The following is a 19,781-nucleotide window of genomic DNA, read 5'->3' on the forward strand; positions in this document are numbered from 1 at the left end:
CTCTTGGGCGCCACTTTCTTTATTGTTAACACGACTCTTGTTCACTAGCTCTCCAAGACATTAAAAACTACTGGTGAAAGAAAATGTCTTTCATCTATTTGCTAACTGTAAACACACATTCCAGTGCTGCACATATAAACATTTGTCAGCACAAAACAATCTTTTGGACGTTATTCTTGGTCACAGAATACAGCCAAGGCATATGTCCTAGTCTCCAGGAGCTGCATAATCACCCTAACACAGTGGTTTTCAAACTGGGGTATGCAAGCTTTTGTCGGGGGGTATGCGAGAAAAATCCTGTAATGGTGGAAAACACTTTTTTTTATCAGGTTGTAGTACTTTGTGACTTAGCAATCGAATGAACAATGTTGAATCTCCTTTTGAATAAAACCACAGCCCTACTGGTGTGTGTTTCCTTTCTGTAGGGCGAGGTTAACTATACACAATTTAATTACACTTTATTTAGAAAAAACATCTTAGCTTTGGTATTTAATTACATTTCTTGTATTTACTGAATTGCCTACTTGGACGCTTCACACAGTTTCACACAGAATACTCTACACAGAATATACGTAGTAGTGATGCTTATCACTTTAAGTTTCAGAATTTTTTTATACATATAGTGCCCTCAAGGACTATGGTTATAAGTTGTTACAGGTATGTGCCAGGTTGGCTGGCGTTATATACAGTAACATGTGTTTGCTTTTATTGCAGCTGCTTGTGTTCCCACGACCATGTCTACCTTCTAAACAAGATGATTCATCACAATGGCGAGCACCCAGGTGTCAAATTTAAAACAAATGAAACAGCTGGTTTTAATTATGTTAAAATGTCAACCTAATTCAGGAGAAATTGCAGTTAACTGGCTGTATCAATTATATAGTCTAGGGTCCATTACTATCAATCTAAAATATTGAAACTTAAAATGCTAATTTAAAGGGTCCCCGAGTGGCTCACCTGGTAAAAACATGACTGCATAGGGTGTCATGGAGTCAGGGCAGGAAGATTATTCCACAGAGAGTTTCATATTCACTCTGGTGCTCCAGCGGGTTAGGGAGGCAAAGGGAGCTTAAGTGGACACCTGCAGGGTTGGCCTTTGTCCACTGGGGGATAATAGATTGCCTAGATGGGCTGAGGTCCAGGGTGTAAAAAGGAGGAGAGATCACAGGATGTCCACTGACCTTCGAATCTCCTGAGCTGTTGTGAGGAGTTGCTGAAGGGAAGGGACATAATTGGACATTAAAAACTGGGGAGAAAAACAGGGGAACATTAATAGGGCACTCTAAATTAAAAAAAGATAAATCAAACTAATTTAAAATAAATAAATAGTTTCAGTATAAGGTGGTTTACAATTGACAGGTATTGTACGGTAAATGGATACACCTTTGATCAATGAAACATGGCAGATAATAGCCCAGGGTAAGGAGGATTATGAACCATCGCATGGAATGCACTGTATATTTAATCTTATTTTACTTTTACTATGTTCATGTAATGTATAACACTATTTTATATATTATTTAGTGAATATGGATCATGGGAAGGCAGCAAGTTGATGAGGTGGATGGCTTCCATGCAGTGTCTGCTGGGAATTTTCTTGAACCATTCCAGAACATGTCCTCAGCGTGGTTACCCTAGCAAATATTCTGGCTGTGCCAGAATCAAACCCCAAATTTTGAGATGATAAGAGAACACATTCAGTAGCGTTTACACTTGCAAAATCTTCCAGAATACATCCTCTTGGCTGCTCGAAACTGTATACTCCCTGCAACTACTGTTTAGAACTTGTTTTTGTTGTACTTGTGTAAGAAATGCTTGCCAAGTGTATTTATGATCTAAGTTCAAACCACATTATGAAATTGGTAAGATCTTCTAGTGCAAGGGTTTTAGAAGTGTGGGTCATGATCTGAACTATAAATCACTTGTTTAATTTTGCTCTACGCCTTGAACATTGCTAATATGCAAGATGTGTTTGTCGTTGCTAAATAAATTAATGTTCATAAAAAAACGTAATCCTATTTACATGTTAACCTTTAGTGAGGTTCGGGGGGCGGGAGCTAGGGCTCTTCTAATTTTCTGCTCCTGTCAATCATCATCGACTACCTATTTAAAAGTCTACTCACCCTTATCTTCCTTGTCAAGTGTTTTGCTTGACATTCGCTACCTATTCCATCCCCGAAGGATTCAGGTTTGCATCCACTACCTGTTCTATCCTCGGGGATGCTGTGCACGGTCTTGGAGGCCACGCCTCTCCTCGTACAGCAAGACAATCTCTTTTATATGTTTTCTCCAGAGGTCTCTCCTCTACCAATTCAAACTACGATCTAACAAGCTATTCTTATAGCCTGGGCTCCCGCCCCATGAATTATACTATGGAAACACATTTCGAATCTTTATGGACATTTTGTAAAGTTTCAGTTCCATTGTGGATAATCACTAAATTGGCATTCTAATTAATATTATAGCATGAATGATTTTGAAATAACATTTACACAAATTAAACTATCTGTAGGGAAAATTATTTAGGAATAGAATAAAATACAGACAAGCTTTAGCTGTGCCTTTGAGAGCTTCAATCAATGATTCCCACATATTTAAAAGCAGTTCAGTGTACAATCACTCTGTGGTTAAGCAATGCAGGCTTTAAAGTGAATGCTTTCATTCTTACTCCTTTCCCTCCTTCCAATAATAGATCTGCTTTCTTGTATTATTGTTGTTGTTACTTCCTTATTTAATGGTGATGTTTTAACATTTGAAATAAAACTTTTTGTTTTGTTGTTCTAAATAATTGTTTCTCCTTCCTCGCATGTCCCTTGAGCCCATGTTATTTGGTCACTTCTGAATTAATATTATATTGGCGAAGACTGCCTGGCCAAAGCAATCCCCTTTTCCTCCTTCTGTTGCTATGGAAACCCCTACCGCTATTATAATGGAGTCCTTACCTGCCTGTCACCTGCCTGAATACATCTTTCCATTTCCATGCGGGTCATTTAAAAAGCTATCTTGTACAGGCAAACCTTGTAATTAGGAGCGGAGCACAAAAAGGAAAATTGCTTAAGATACTTATTTGTTCTAGTGTTGAACTGGGAAATGTTACTTACATGAACCAATTGACTTGCGAACATATACTTTTTAAAATTTTTTTAGGAACTACAGTACTGTGCAGAAATGGCATAAGTTTGAAAAATAAAATAATTAATATGTTGCCAAATACTGTTATTTTAACAGTACTGTATGTGCAGGCCTAAAATGCATATATTTGAATACCACTATTGGTTTTGTATTTATGACAATAAGGATCCAGACCAGAAAAAAGACACTTTCCTCTCACAAAATCAACCCTTTCATTGCTTTAATACTTCACTAAAGGATATGATTGTACAACTAAAGGTCTATTTCTCTACCGGCTTATACAACACATAATATTGACTGTGTCTTGACCTGCTGGTGTCTACTACCCAATATGTTTTAGGCAGATAAACTAAAGGGTACCAAATCTCTTACGTTGCCACAAATAACAAAGAAGCTATAAGGTATTTAAATATTGTTTTGCATTGTAACCTTGTATTGCCCTGTAACACTTGTAGGTTGCCTTGGATAAAGGTGTCTGCTGAATATATAAAGTGACATTAAACGGTTTTAAAACTATTAAGGTTATATTTATTATACATGTACTGTACTTTACTGAATCCTAATCCTACAACAGGATACAGTTTGCAACTTAGGAATGGCTTATAAAAGAGTGTTATAACTGTAGTTTAATGAATTTTGTGTTTGTAAAATATATAAATAATACCAAAGGGAATTGGTGGTTAGTCTTGCAAGTCTAGGAGACAGTCAACAGTTGTTTAACTCTGAGGAACAGCATTAACTTGCTCATTGATGATACTTGTCTGCCCTCTGTTGGTCTGCATGTGTGTAACAATTACTATCAGGCCTTTTTTTCTCCATTCTTGAGCTTGTCAGGCAAACATCGATCAAATTGTTTAACATGCTTCAATAGATTAACTGTTTTTAAAAGTTAATTCCCTATTTTTAACATAAAGTAAATGTACACTAATAACAATGCACAGTAAAGATTACTTTTATAAGAATACCACTTAATGATATTCAACATCCATCCTTGGTCTTGTGGCTTGCGCTATTTAGGTTCAGCACTGCTTAAAAAAAAAGTATTTGTGAAAAATGTAATGGATTGTAAAATAAATACATAAATAAATTAAAGGTGTCTACTTCAAATCATCTTCCAAATAAGTCACTACATATGCTCTTCAGGAACCCTAATGTATTCTATTAATCTTTAATGATAATTTAATAACTTTATTTTTTGGCTTGGGTCTTTATGTCGTATTTCCTAGACAGAATTTGGTAATGCTTTATATTGCGTGGCATAAATAATATTACATAGATATGCAAGTGCATATTAAATTAATGTTAAATTACTATTTAATAGATATGCCACTGATATTAAATTTACGTTCAATTATTCCTTGTTACTTTCCATTAACATTTAAGTCAGATTAACTGTATTTTCAATTAAAAACATGTAAACAATGGGAAATTATTACACATTTTCAAGGGTAACAAAACGTAATATAAATGAATGTGATGTGCAATTACATTTTCTATCGACATTTGGTTAACATTTAGCAACATTTAGCAAGAAACCAGCTATTGCATACAGTATTTATTAAATATTCATTTAACATTAATTTAATATGTAATTGCATATATATTTAATATTAATTTATGCCGCGCAATATAAAGCGTTACCCAGAATTTCTTATCACACAATATGTTAATATCTGATATTGTTCAACAATTAAAAAATGTTGACTTAATGTTATTGTACAACATGTTACACTGTATTTAGTGTTTAAATATAAATAACATTTGTTTGCTGTTTGATTTTTTTTTTTTTTTGTTAGGGAGTTATTATAGGTTATTGGTAAATGATTTAGGAACAGGGTCATTGGATTGATTAATACAGTTTAATAACTAAAGACATGACTGAAACAACTACCTGGCCTGGAAGGTTGCCTGTAGCCCACCCTGGTCAATGTCACTTACTCTACTTACCGTAATACAATACTTCCATTTCTAGAAGTGGTTCCTGACAGAATGACCTTATAGTTGTAGCTTGAGGCAAGGAATCAATGTATTCCTATCTGATATTGATTTACTGTGCGACCTTGTTTTGTCAGTAAAACAGAGTAGAAGCCATTGTCTCCAATGAAAACATAAGATACCCTTTCTCATTTGGGCAGTTACATGGGAAAAAAATACTAAACAGCTATGTTTGGGATGGGACTCTGGTCTTGCGGATAAGACAATAACTAGTATATATAAGAACAGTATTTTCATCATCAGTCAATGGTTCCCCCATTACTCTTCTTCTCAATTCTCTTCATTATGGTGTTCTTTGTCAGTATTCTTAAGGAAAGATAAAAGTGGTCCTTTCAATCGCATGTATAGTTTTGCATTATGGTGACCAGAGTAGCATATTTAGATGATGATCTGAGCTGTGAAGCACCACATGCTGTGCTGACCATTAACTACATTGTTACTATTCTCTTTTTCTGTCAGAGTCCAGTGACTTTGAATGAGAAACTATGACTGTGGCGTTGCACAGGCAGGGGTTTTTCTTTGTACACACTTGCTTTTGGGAGGTGATTCCCAACTGTTCCCGTCTCCTATAACTATTCAGGCTAGCGGCAATCTCCTCCTGTGAGCCAGGAATCTCTAAAGAAGCCAGCACTGTCACATATGACCTTCTCTCTGTCTAGTTTTCGACCTTTATTTTCAAAATGGCAGGATACTGCCATGGTAATTATCTCTTCTCATATCAACCCCTATCTACCTAGGAATGTTTGACAGGAAGAAGAGTCTCATATTCATACAAATGGAAATCATTCAACCATTTTTCTTTTGGGTTACATTTAAGGGCAGCAATGTGGCAACTGCCCATTTTTACATTCACAGCCAAAAGGGAATACACAGCTGTGGTCAAATGTTTTGCATCACCTAGAATTGTATGATTGAGACATACTTTAAAAAATAAACTTATTTGAACATAATTTAGATATTTTATTTCACATCATGTAATCAAAGAAACTACAAAATAATATTGTGCTTTTGGATGCCAAAACAGTAGTTCAGTATTTCACGTTACATTTCAAAATGTCACATCTTTCAATTTTTGTCCGTTTTTCATTAAGTATACAAAGCGGTATGCAATTCAATATGTTAACATAACATTATTCAGCAGGTTTCATTCAACTTTATGAAGCAAAATTAGTTAATTCTGTAGAATGATGCAAAACCTTTAGCCATAGACTCAAACTCCACTGAGAGACTGAAACCTAATTCCCCTTTTATGTGTTCAGACTAGTGCTTTTTCGAACTGTTTTTGGTGGAAGTTTCAGTCTATTCACACACCCTAGTCTCTGTAAGTCGCCTTGGAGAAAGGCATCTGCTAAATAAAACAAATAATAATAATTATAGCTTATGTTAACCATTTTGCTTCTTCAAAAGAGACACACCAATCATTTTAATTTGATTTGATATTTAAAAGAATCAGGTTTCACCAAGTTTTCCCAGCCACAGTAATTATGTCATGTAGGTCTAAGCTTTTAACTGTAAACTTATAGACTTATAGAATCTCAAGCCACTTGCAATACAATCGAAATTAATAACAATAACACAGTAAAGGGTGCCTCTGAAGTGGTAAACTTACTGAAGTGCAGAACATTGTTAACCATGCAAAAAGTTGGACAGCATCTGTCTACTAACGAATGCATGCAAGTGTAAGCCTTCACTTTCTCTTTCCTTCACTTTCTATTTTTAGAAATCTGCATGACTTATAGCATTTCTATTTAATTTATATGCCCACTTTATGATCCCCTGAGAGTTTAAAACATTCTTGCACATAATCATTAATTTAGAGAGTGACTATTAAGGGACATATTCTGTATCTACTAACCTTAGTCGAGCTTACAGTAGTTATACTAAGTTAGTATTGTATACTGTATCTATTACTAAACAAACACCAAGAGTCTAGATAAGCAACACCAACATAACCTGCTACCTGCTGCTTACTTTTACTTCCATTTGCAGTCTGTGTGTGTGTGTGTGTGTGTGTGTGTGTGTTTGTGTGTGTGTGTGTGTGTGTGTGTGTTATGGATATAGCTGCTTTTTAAAATAAACCTGGTTTTGGTGAATATTTTTCACAGTTCTGTAAGCTCTAACATAACACAATATACCCTAAAAAGTTACACATTTATGGAACATTAAATACGCTTTTTTTTTTGCTCTAGGTTGGGTTTAGGACTTGCGGATCTGTCAGTGCTAACACTTGGGAGCAATGATTAGTTATGACTTCAAGGAGGGTTAATCTATTTCATTCTCAGAGACAAAAGGGACACGGGAGCCGTTGAGCTCCTAACATATTTAGCACGCTCTGATTATGTGAAGGGCATTTATCACTTCCAATAACTAAAGGATGGTGTGCAGCGACAGGTGCTTATTGTAATATATGACTAGTAAAAAATATACTGATAGTTAACATGCAAATGAATCTGGTTATGGATAGGGGGCAGATGGCCAATTATTTAGCATCAGTTTGTGTGAAATTAATATTCCCCTGATCTGTGGAGCATATCGCCTGTGATCTCACTGCTCTATGGCTGCAGCTGGTCTCACGCTTCGCTACAATATCACACTGACAGCAAGATAAACTGGACTGTACACCGAACAATAATGCCCTGCTATAAATCTTACTTAGAAATACAGAAATAAAAAGATTGTAGGTCAAAAACAAGAGAACTTTGGAAAGGAGATTGGGCATACCAAGAGGAACAATGGTTTTGATTTATTTTGTTTTTGATATGTACCCTGTTGAGCTAAATGCCATCATGGGTCTACAAAAGAAATCTGCTTTTGTGATTTATTGGTCTACCATTTTATCCTATACGAAAAATGAGTTTTGATCTTCAGAGTAGTTTACTTTATTCTATGTATTCCCTTAAGGGTCTTCCAAAAAGCCTATTTTTAAATCATCTTTTATTTTTATTATTATTACAAAGAGCAGAAGTCTGTGAATCTATTATTTTCTATCTGAAGAGTATAAGCATTTGCTCTATCAACTGTATATGGTATTTAGACCTACAGTATAAGGTGTATAACATATCTTAAGGGGGGAGGAGATGGGGGTTACATTTAAGAAAGAGATAAGAGTTACATTTGGCAAAGCTGATTTTTTTTTGTATCCTAAAGCACAAGTGTAGAAAAAGCAGTACCAGCTTGCATTGATTTTTTAAAGATATGGTATAAAAAATTCAACATTTTAGATAGCCCCAAATGAAAATAGATAAAGAATGATTACCAGTTTACATATACAGTATATACTGTAAATTGTTAAAAAAAAAAAAAACTGTACTCATGAGATACATAACAATTTTCTCTATTTGTTTTATTATATTAATTAAAAGATGTCACAGACACAGGACTCTCCATTTTTTGACTTATAGCCTACTAATTCAAAATAAAGTTAATAAATCAGAGTCATTACATTTATTAATTTAAAATACATTAATGAACAGCAAATACAAACCACATACAATGATACGCATATGGCATTGACACCATCTAATATTTTCAGTATTATTCCCCAGAGTAGCAGGTATTAAATGTGGATTTTAATTCAATGTTTTACTGATGTGGAAACAAAAAGGTTCATAACTGAGCCTATCCCCAGTTCTGAATCCATGAAGTATTTCTAGATGGAGTTGAAGAAGTCGGTATTTTAGTATCAAGCAGCTGAAACACATCTGTTAAGAGTGTCAAGAGATATTCCCCAGGCTTGTGCGAAATTCTTGTCCTGTACATGCAATGACAAGCCGTCTAGAAGCTGTAATTAATCCCCCAACCCAAAAGAGGTTGCTTCAAAACAGGGCCATTGATTTGTAATTACTGGAAGCTTATTCCAGTCTTCGATCAACTCCTATTTCATGAAAGACTGGAATAAACTGGAAATATGGACCACTGACTTTATTCATAGGACTGCGATGCATTTAATGGCACATGAATAAATTTTTGAGAATTGCTAATGGAAAGTGTGCCATTGCGTGTTCAACAGCTTTTAGTGCGATCAATGCACATCCATTATAACCACAAAATAAGAGAGAAAAGAATAACTCTGTATCCCCCTTGGTTCTGGAATGAGTTACTTGGGCTGCTGGAATGTGTTCATTTGTCTCAAAGTCTGCTTAATATTTGAAACAGGTTCCGTCCTGTCATGAGGCAGAAAGTGATTGCTGCAGCCGTGCCAAGTCTGCGACCGTCAGACAAGATTAATACCTGACATCACAGTCACAATGACACCGTACCCTGTGAGACACCTCTGAAAAGCCCTCCTATTGACACCTGGGACACCTGCATCCACACTGATAGTGCGGGAATGACTTCACTGTGACTGATTGCCTGCAGGCTGTCTTCTGCATTTTCCCCTTTTACAGGACAACAAACTCAGAAACAAATGAACAAAAGATCACATCTGCATGTGATTGCTGGAGCAGTGTGTTCTTCTGATGTGGAACAATATTTCACAAGCACACCAAGACACTGTCAGGATGTCATTGACAAAGCAAACTGAATATCTGTCAATCTGCAAGTATACTTTACATAACACCTTCTGTATATGCAAGTGGCCATAATAATATCTCTTATACGTGCAAGCTACATTTCACCACTCTGATCTGTGGATACAGATTCCTTGCATTGAAGGCCCCTGGTGAACACACAATGGTGATCTTCCTTATGACTATCCATTTGTTCAATATCTCTACTTATTTTTGACAAATGCGTAATATTGCTAAACAATCTATCATAAGTTTATGCAGGTCCTTGTCAGGTCATAGGACCACCTCAGTTATAATGTGTTCAGATGTCTTTTTTGTGTCTGCCACTGACTGTTGCTGCTTCAGAAAAGGCTGAACAGCCATAACACTGAAACACAGACAACCTACATAAAATAAATAGAAGTTTTGAGCCATGATTTTTTTTTTCTTCTGTTTATGCTTACAGCATGTCATTTTCTATGGCATTTGCTCGGGTCATGCAAAATGGACCAGGCTCCCCAGTCCCTTCACACTCACCTGAAACTCAAATACTGTATAAATATACCTGTATGTAAAGTGCAGTGAGAGCAGTACAATATTTTGACCTGCCAGAAATCCTGTTGTGACTTATTTTCTTCTAAATGCCCCATCCCTGAACCCCTGGGAACACGCATTCAGCATTCTTACAGACTGACACAGCTTTACCAAAAAAGATCAGCATTCCATAGTGGGTGGTAGAGAGGAGAATGCGCCACAGGCTATGTCTCTCAAGTGTGAATCAAAACAACGTGGATGTGAGTGAATTATTTTGGCACATGAGGGAGTAGTATGGGCTTTCACATGGCACAGAGAGAATCGAGACACTCATAAACTGCCTCTGCAAAAAAGGCAAAAGGTAGTGAATAATGGATAAAGAAATCTACTGTATTAACTTACTGCAACATATGTTTTTCTTCCATTCAGGTAGCAACAATAACATAAAGATTCAATTTGTTTTTGCGAAATTTGCGAAAATGTCCCCACAAAGATAGTAACTCCTGAAAAAATGACGCTGTGGGGATGTCCCCACTTTGTAAAACATGTTTCTAAGAATTAAATGTGCCTTAAAAAAAAAAAAAGTGTCAAAATATTTAGTCTGTTGTCGACTTTCACCCTGTGTGGAGTTTTGTCAGAAATAGTAAATAGAAAATATAGTGCAAGTCAATGAGTGTGTGTGTGTGTGTGTGTGTTTGTGTCTGTGTATGTGTTTGGTGTTTGTGTCAGTGTGCATCAGTTCATTTTGTGCTTCGACAAACAACATAGTAAAGTCGCTGCCTTGGAATAGATGGAACAGCTCCAGGTTTTGTTTGATATTCTGTCCAGACTAATCTAAAATATACATTTCTGCCACATCCTGAAATGTGCCTTTAGTGTTATACCACTGACAGTCAGGCCTGTCAAAACTTCACTAGTGTACTGAGGCCAGAACAGCGTTAAAAATAAACCTGTCATTTCTGCACAAAGCCTTATTGTAGTGACAAGGTAGGATGCTGCATCAGCGTGCTCACTGCGAAAGGAACACACTGCAGTGCACTCAATGGTGCTGGTGTTTCCTAATTTAAAGACACGTTGACTGATCTAGCGTGCATTACAGATGTCTATGGCAGGCAACTGGAACTCAAGAGCAGCCCCTGAACTCATAGTCAAAGCACCATAACACAATAATAAAAAACACAATACCATATGAATTACAATATGACCCACGCTCATAAAAAAGTACAAAAAACAGCAAGAAACTAAGAACTAGAGAACCATTTCTGCCCATGCCTCTACAGTATGCATTATAAATAAACACTGCATTGCATTTTACTGTCCTGATTGCAAGCAACAGCATCTAACGCCCCACACAACAAGAAATAATAGCGTGCTATCTCACAATGTTATCAATGCATCAATCTAAAACAGCTGCAGTTCACTTCACAAGAAATAAATAGCCTGTTTAAAACTTTTTGTAAACCATGATGTGTTAAAGTAGGTCTTTATGTACCATATGACTACACATCAAAGAACTTAACAAGAAAAATAATATTTTCCAGAGGCATAATTTAAAAATTCAAACTACTTAGGTCTGAACACGTTCACAGGGTTTTCAACTGGATAACTTGTTCACTTGGTTAATACTAAAAAGAGTTATCCTTCAAAGCTGATGTTTAGATTTACAGTCAAAGCACCACACCATGTGTCATTCTGGAAAGTATCAGTACCTGTCCAGACTGATCTACACTCAAAATAATAACATGAGCTGTCAGTTCATTAGGGGACCTCTTTGGATAAAAACTGTTTAGCAAGGTCTTAAATCCCTTATAACTAGCAATATTATCACTGGTGCCCATTGTCTTGTGTTGGAGATCTTTTGGTTCTTTGCTTGTATTTTATACTCTATACAATCTTGACTATGCAGATGTTATAAAGGGAACACCAGATATGAAAAATCGATGGTGTTTCCTGTTATATGTAATCAATTCATGTGTTGAAGTTCAATCTCACTCCAATAGTCTAGCTGCAATTTATAATGACTTAATATGGTATTAATTAAGCAAATAAGAGATTGTGGATTGTAGGGCAAATAAGAGATTGTGGATTGTAGGGGACTTTTTTGACCTGAAAAAAGAAACAAGGACCAGGAGTCACAAATGGAAATTAGATAAAGGGACATTCAGAACAGAAAACAAGAGACACTTTTTTACACAGAGAATTGTGAGGGTATGGAACAAACTCCCCAGTAATGTTGTTGAAGCTGACACCCTGGGATCCTTCAAGAAGCTGCTTGATGTGATTCTGGGATCAATAAGCTACTAACAACCAAACGAGCAAGATGGGCCGAATGACCTCCTCTCGTTTGTAAACTTTCTTATGTTCTTATAATTTCTTTCTTAGCAGACGCCCTTATCCAGGGCGACTTACAAGATATCACATTATTTTTACATACAATTACCCATTTATACAGTTGGGTTTTTACTGGAGCAATCTAGGTAAAGTACCTTGCTCAAGGGTACAGCAGCAGTGTCCCCACCGGGGATTGAACCCACAACCCTCCGGTCAAGAGTCCAGAGCCCTAACCACTACTCCACACTGCTGTCGTACACAATTGTGTAAGTGTATTGCCTTTTTAATTACCAACAGTGTACACAAATGAGTTCAATATTCCTCCCCTAGCTCTCACAAGACAGCAGCACCCAGCAACCATGCTCCCTCCAGTAGACTGGGACTTTTTAGTAGCAGCATAAACACACTCATCAAAATGCTGTTTATCAGGCTATGACATTTCTATCACAACTCAAAGTAATTTAGACCTTTAAATATTTGTAATAATATTAACTGTGTAAAGTCTACTTGAGCATATTGTTTTTTTTTTCAATATGGCTAAGAAAGCCCCAAGGTGACTGTGTATTCAAAGGACAGAATGACATTACTATACTTCTTTGAGTCACTAGAGGGCAATCACATACAGACTGTATTTATGTGATTTGTTTAATGTTGTAATGCATTGATTCTGAAAGCACTATGAGGCGGAAAAAGGGGGAAGAACATTTACATTTTTCTTAATAAAATAGTGATATTGATCTATTATATTTACTAATGGCATATGTTCCGTTTACTATTTGTTTATTTCTGTGTACTTTCTAAACTCTCTTGGGTACTATTTTCTCTGAGCTTCCAGTTTCCAGTAGGACAAATACAAATGCTACACCTAAAAGAAAAGAAAAAATAATGACCAAATAAAAACGAAAGGTTACAGTGCAACAACATTTCTGTCAAAAACGTTTTACTAATTTTACAAAGTTTCTATTTACAGTACATGCTCGTCTGGTTCAACAAAAGGTACGCAAATAAAGGTATTTACATTTTAAGTAAACTATTGTTATCCACATGTTCTGGCAAAATGATCTGAACTGATAAAATAAAATAATAATAATATTCACTAGGTAATAATAATACTATAGTTTTTTTTTCCCCCATAAAAAAAAAAAAATGTTAAAATAGAAAGGCGTCTCTCTGCAGTTACATTTTCTGATTGGAATGAAACCTATTGTAGTCGCGACAACACTCGGAAGTCCCAGTAACAGCATTGACTGCTCTGTGTATTTTCTATGTCAGTTGTATACTGTTTAAATTAGTTAATTAATCTGTGACATTGATTTTTGCACGTTATTTTGTTGTAGTTTATGTATACACCGTGGCAAAAAATGTTAACAGGTTTTAACAAAATGATTGACCGTGACATGACTGATTAATTAAACACAACTGGAGTAACCGATATTTTTAATAAATCGCTGTATTTAAAAATCAACACTAATGTTGTAGTCACTATGGGGAAACGTTTTGATAACTCATCAATATCAAACTGGCAAGACCAACACGTTTTGATGATGTTTAGGTAGGTAGACCCACCACAATAACAAATATGGGGTTTTCCATTAGTCTGATACTGATAATTGATAACTCCGTGCAATAAAGTATAATTAATTAATTTGCCTTTGCATATATTTGGAGAACTGCTTATCCAATTGTATGTAATGAAACGAGGTATTAACATTATTTAGCATACGTTATCGCGAATGCAAGATCCTGGGGATATATGGGGGTGTCCATTCACCCATCCGTCTGTAAGTCACACATTTTTGCATACAGTATACCTGAATAATTGATTCTAAATGGTCATGAAGCCTATACTAGCTGTACATAGTGCTGGTATATGTAACAGTCATCAGCTTTTACATCATACTGATCTGTCTCATTTTGAATTTCCAGAAAACATTTGGCTCTACCAAAAAAATGTTCTATATAAAACCACGCACAATAGTTTTAAAAGCAATCCCAAAGTTGCAGAAAAGCATATCAACTACTCAAACATGCCAAAGCAACCACAAACTTTCATCTTTTCTGGAAGCTGCAAAGATGCCAGAGAAGAAGCTCAGAAAACTTGTGTTTCCCTTTGAGGACCTTGAGAGGCATCTATCAAGCAAAGTAAACATAAGCAACTTCCAGCTTTTTCAGCCAAGGTTTGAAGACATTAAAAGGGCTGAAATGTTTTTTACACCTTCAAAAAAACATAAGATTGATTATTTCACATCGGCTGTAAGGATGGATCACGCTCCATTAATAACTCAATCAGAGGTCAGTGAAAACACTCAATCTAAAACTGCCTGTGAGAGTGAGCAATTCATTCTCTCTGCTATTGTGACAGTCTGCTGAGTCATTATATCATTTCATTATTTTGCCAGGTGTTAATTTATCAGGTTTAAAAAATGATTTTAAAATGTTTTAAGCAACTCAACGTAGCATGCTGCACCACACATTATTATTATTATTATTATTATTATTATTATTATTATTATTATTATTATTATTATTATTATTATTATGTATTCATTTTGAAAGCTGCAGAAGTGCACTTGCATATTAAGTCAATTTCACAGTTACAGTAAATGAATTCACTGAAACAGTTTCTCAAGCAGCAAACCTCAAGGATGAGAGGAAGTAACAGGCACCCACTTCCAAGTATTGTCATAGCAGTTCCCTGCCCTTCATGACAAGTATTTAAGCAGTATAGCAATATATTTCAATTCACTGTGTTAAATAAAAAGCAGTGCACTTTTTTGAAACATGTAAAGCAAAAAAAATTAAAGCTTCTACAAGATGTCTGGTTTATTCCCAACCATTCTTGTGAATTGCAACAATTAAAAACAAATAGTCAGTTTTGAGGAAGTTTCAAGGGGATGTTTTTTTGATTATCAACACATACATCATTATATAAAAGAATAATAAAGTAAATGAACCAGTAGGAACAGACACACCAGGGATGACCTAAAGTTTGTGGATTTATAAAAATAAAATTAGGTAATGTACAGTATAGAAGAATAGAAGGAAATAAATGGATAAATAGACTAGATACCATGATGCCTGGAGGTTTAAATAGAAAGGAACAGTAGAGTGTTACATCATTAGCTATATAGTGAATTACATCACAAAGACATTAGACTTAAAGAGAAATACAGTGCCTATAGTAAGTATTCACCCCCCTTGGACGTTTTCACAGTTTGTTGTGTTGCAACCTGAAATCTTGATGCATTTAAATGGGATTTTTTTTCCCCTTTGATTTACACAACCTACTTAACACTTTGAAGAGGCAAGAGAATTTTTATTGTGAAACAACAGTTAATGAAAAATAAAAAAAAAACTGAAATGTCTTGGTTAGATAAGTATTCACCCCCCCCGAGTCAATACTTGGTAGAACCACCTTTGGCAGCAATTACAGCTGTGAGTCTTTTGGGGTAAGTCTCTACCAGGTTTGCACATCTGGATCGTGCAATATCCGCCCATTCTTCTTTGCAAAATTGTTCAAGCTCTGTCAAGTTGGATGGGGATCGTTGGTGGACAACAATCTTCAAGTCTTGCCACAGATTCTCAATCGGATTGAGGTCGGGGCTTTGACTGGGCCATTCACTTTCTTGTTTTTAAGCCACTCCAGTGTTGCTTTGGCTGTGTGCTTGGGGTCATTGTCCTGCTGAAAGGTGAATCTCCGTCCCAGTCTTAGGTCTTTTGCAGACTGAAGCAGGTTTTCCTTAAGGATTTGCCTGTATTTAGCTCCATCCATTTTGCCCTCTAACCTGACAAGATTCCCAGTCCCTGCCGATGAAAAGCATCCCTATAGCATGATGCTGCCACCACCATGCTTCACAGTAGGGATGGTGTTACCTGGGTGATGTGCTGTGTTGGGTTTGCGCCAGATGTAATGCTTTGAATTTAGGCCAGTTCAATTTTTGTTTCATCGGACCACAGAGTCTTTTGCCACATCTTTTCAGAGTCTCCCACATGCATTTTTGCAAATTCCAAGAGGGATTTTACATGGGCTTTTTTCAGAAATAGCTTCCTTCTTGCCACTCTTCTATACAGACCAGATTTGTGGAGTACCTGAGTTATTGTTGACACATGGACAGTTTCTTCCATCTCAGCCATGGAACGCTGTAGGTCTTTCAGAGTTGTCATTGGCCTCTTGCTGGCTTCTCTGACCAATGCCCTTCTACCCGGCTGCTCAGTCTGGGAGGACGGCCTGCTCTAAGCAGATTCTGGGTGGTGCCGTATACCTTCCACTTCTTAATGATCGACTTGACTGTGCTCCAAGGGATATTCAATGCCTTTGAAATCTTTTTATACCCCTCCCCTGATCTTTGCCTTTCCACTTTATCCCAGAGTTGTTCTGAAAGCTCCTTGGTCTAAATGGTAGTATCTTTGCTTTGAATGCACTACCCAATGGTGGGACCTTACAGAGGCAGGTGTATTTAATCTGAAGTCATGTGGACCACTTTTATTGCATACAAATGTACTGCATTTAATTTATTTTGTGAATTCTGAAGGCAATTGGTTGCACCTGAGCTTATTTAGGAGTGTCATAGCAAAGGGCGTGAATACTTATCTAATGAAGACTTTTCAGGTTTTTATTTTTAATTGATTTGTCCCCCGTCCCCGTCCCCCCCATTTTTTCACACATTGAAAGTGTTGAGTAGGTTGTGTAAATTGTGGAAAAAATGCATCAAGATTTCAGGTTGTAACACAACAAACTGTGAAAACGTCCAAGGGGGTGTGAATACTTACTTTAGGCACTGTAAATGTGTGGTTACCATGGCATTAAAATCCTATAAATACCTCCAATGTTTGTTTTCAAACACGCTTTCCCTTGACAAATATAAATATAAGGTAAATGTAACATTATTGGTGGTGCTGGGTTGTAAGTCTTCTGTTTAAAATGCTGGCTTTATTTGTTTCAATAGGTGTGCTTTATTGGCAGAAGCAATGTTGGAAAATCAACTCTTATAAAAACTTTGTTTTCCTTGGTCCCAGAAACTGAAGTCAGGGTTTCCAAAACTCCGGTAAGCAATATATTAATTAAAAAGAAGATAAAAATCATAGTATTATTCTGTCAACAACATTAATTATTTAATAATACCTACTGTGTAGAAAGATTACTGTAAAATGAATGCTGTATTAAAACATTTAAACAAACATTTATCTTTATTTTACAGTGTGGTCTATAAGTATGTGAAATGGACATAGATTATTTTGAAATGCAAGCAGTTTTCTGTTAGTGCACAACCTCTTGTGTCATATAAATGTAATACATATAGTTTATGTACCACAAATGGAAAAATCCTCCCTTGAATTTGGTGTAATTGAACTGGAGTGACCCTATAGTTTAGATACACATGAAGAAGTCAAGTGTCACATTAATTCTCTAGAATCAGAATCTACAGCCACAGAAAAACAGCAAGATCTGCAAGCAGACTCAAGCCAGTTAGAGACAGATGGGAGCCAGATTCCTTACAACTTGTAACTATTGTGTGCAATGCCTAATTATTACAATCTGTGAGAAAACTGACATGTTGATTTTATTTTCCTGTTTAATACAGGGACATACAAAGAAAATGAACTTCTTTACAGTGGGCAAGGCATTTACTTTAGTTGACATGCCTGGTTACGGATATAAAGCACCCAAGGATTTTGTTGATATAGTGGAAACATACCTAGAAACACGACATAAGTATGTTTTTGTTTGTTTGTTTTCGTGATTTCATATTTTTCTTTAGGGCAATTTTAGTTTAAAGTTTAGGTATTAGAAGCCATGTTAATGTAAATAGAAGGGACATTTTCTATTTTTTGTGCAGTAAAATGCCTGTTATATTTAGAAGCACTGTCTTATCTATGTGTATTAATGCATCCTTTTACATAGTTTGAAGAGAACATTTTTGCTTGTGGATGGCTCGGTAGGACTGCTGCATGCAGACAGAATAGCCATTGATATGTGTGAAGAATTTGGACTTCCATATGTTGTAAGTTACCGAAAAACCATTTAACTGTTCCTAAATATCAGTATCAGTACTAATGAGTACAATTCTCTTGATTTCATAGAACCAATACATTTGTATTTTTTATTGTGTTTAATGTATATGAAGAAACCTGTTTAGCAAGTATTTTGCTTTCAGACCTCCTGGACTCCCCTGACGTTTATCATCTCAGCACAGAAAGACTAAAAGTGTGGGAAGTTGTTCTGTAGTGACTGGGGTTTGTGTTTTTGATTGTGAATAGCAGGAAAAGCTACATTGTGGCCTAGACGCTTAAATGAGTCTTAGCACTCAAGTGTTGCTCCTTAGTATGGCTGACATTGTCAGTTCTTTCATATGAAATACATACAAAGTGATTCACTGTTTGCACAGTAATGATGAATGTATGTTTTGTATAATTCATCATACAGTCAGGATTCCCATATGGAGTGTGAAATCTCCTTGCTGTACACGATTGGTTTACTTTATACAGCTTGTGATTACCAAAATTGACAAGGCAAAGCAGGGAGAACTTTTGAGGCACATCCTGGAGGTCCAAGAGGTCATACAGAATCATACCGTAGGCTGTTTTCCTCAGCCATTCCTTGTAAGGTATAGTATGTCATGGATTGCTAACCTTTATAGATAGCAAATAGACAATGACTTAAATGTGGTTTATGAGGCATTTGTACATCTTTAGATTATAAACCAAAAAAAAGTGAATCATACGAGTTTCCCCAGTTAAATGATCCATTAAATTGCTGTTGGATAAAACAAGAGCAAAAATGTTATTCCTGGAAATAGTTGTTTTTTATATATTAACCATTTTCTGCCCTGGGTATGTTCCCATACCTATTAGTACCTAAGTTCTCAATGTCAAATATATTGGAGACTGGGTAGCAAAGGGTTAAGGAACTGATTTCATGAATTTACAATATCTGTACAGGTTCAGACTTTTTAGATGCAACATTTCAATGAAGGGTCACTGGTGGACGATCCAGAAATGTTAGAAATGCAGAGTTTCAGGGAGGAAACTTTTTATTTATTTAAATGTATTTTGTAATAGCTGACTGATCTTGCATTAACAGTTCTTTGCACTATTCTGGGGTATACCTGCTGAGGTGCTTCATTGCCCATGTGACCGGGAATCTGAAGCTAGGACCATCCTGACCGCAGAACTCCAGTGGATTAGTGAGAGCAACTACTACAAGCATACCTTTTACAAAAGGAAGAGGAAGCATTGTTCATGTTGAAGCTGTTTTTTTATTATGTAATTTATTCTCAATAAAAATATTTTGATATTTCA

General features: G+C 36.0%; 1 protein-coding gene across 5 annotated transcripts; it reads left to right on the forward strand.

The window, feature by feature from the left end:
- Window positions 1–13,282: 13,282 nt before the first annotated feature.
- Window positions 13,283–19,781, forward strand: LOC117405475 (GTP-binding protein 8-like). 5 transcript variants are annotated; one of them, XM_034008563.3, is made up of 7 exons: window positions 13,283–13,492; window positions 14,548–14,774; window positions 17,429–17,527; window positions 18,065–18,195; window positions 18,385–18,484; window positions 18,969–19,087; window positions 19,564–19,781. In XM_034008563.3, exons 1-7 carry the CDS (start codon window positions 13,456–13,458, stop codon window positions 19,643–19,645), a joined length of 795 nt encoding a protein of 264 aa, XP_033864454.2. In that variant the 5' UTR covers window positions 13,283–13,455; the 3' UTR covers window positions 19,646–19,781. The 5 variants fall into 5 exon arrangements, 4 of the variants coding, with proteins under 4 accessions (XP_033864454.2, XP_033864453.3, XP_033864452.3 ...); XM_034008562.3 differs by having other exon boundaries at window positions 13,289–13,478; window positions 14,409–14,774; XM_034008561.3 differs by having other exon boundaries at window positions 13,293–13,492; window positions 14,409–14,774.

The sequence above is a fragment of the Acipenser ruthenus genome, chromosome 9 (genome assembly GCF_902713425.1).
Source record: "Acipenser ruthenus chromosome 9, fAciRut3.2 maternal haplotype, whole genome shotgun sequence".
Taxonomy (NCBI): Eukaryota; Metazoa; Chordata; class Actinopteri; order Acipenseriformes; family Acipenseridae; genus Acipenser; species Acipenser ruthenus.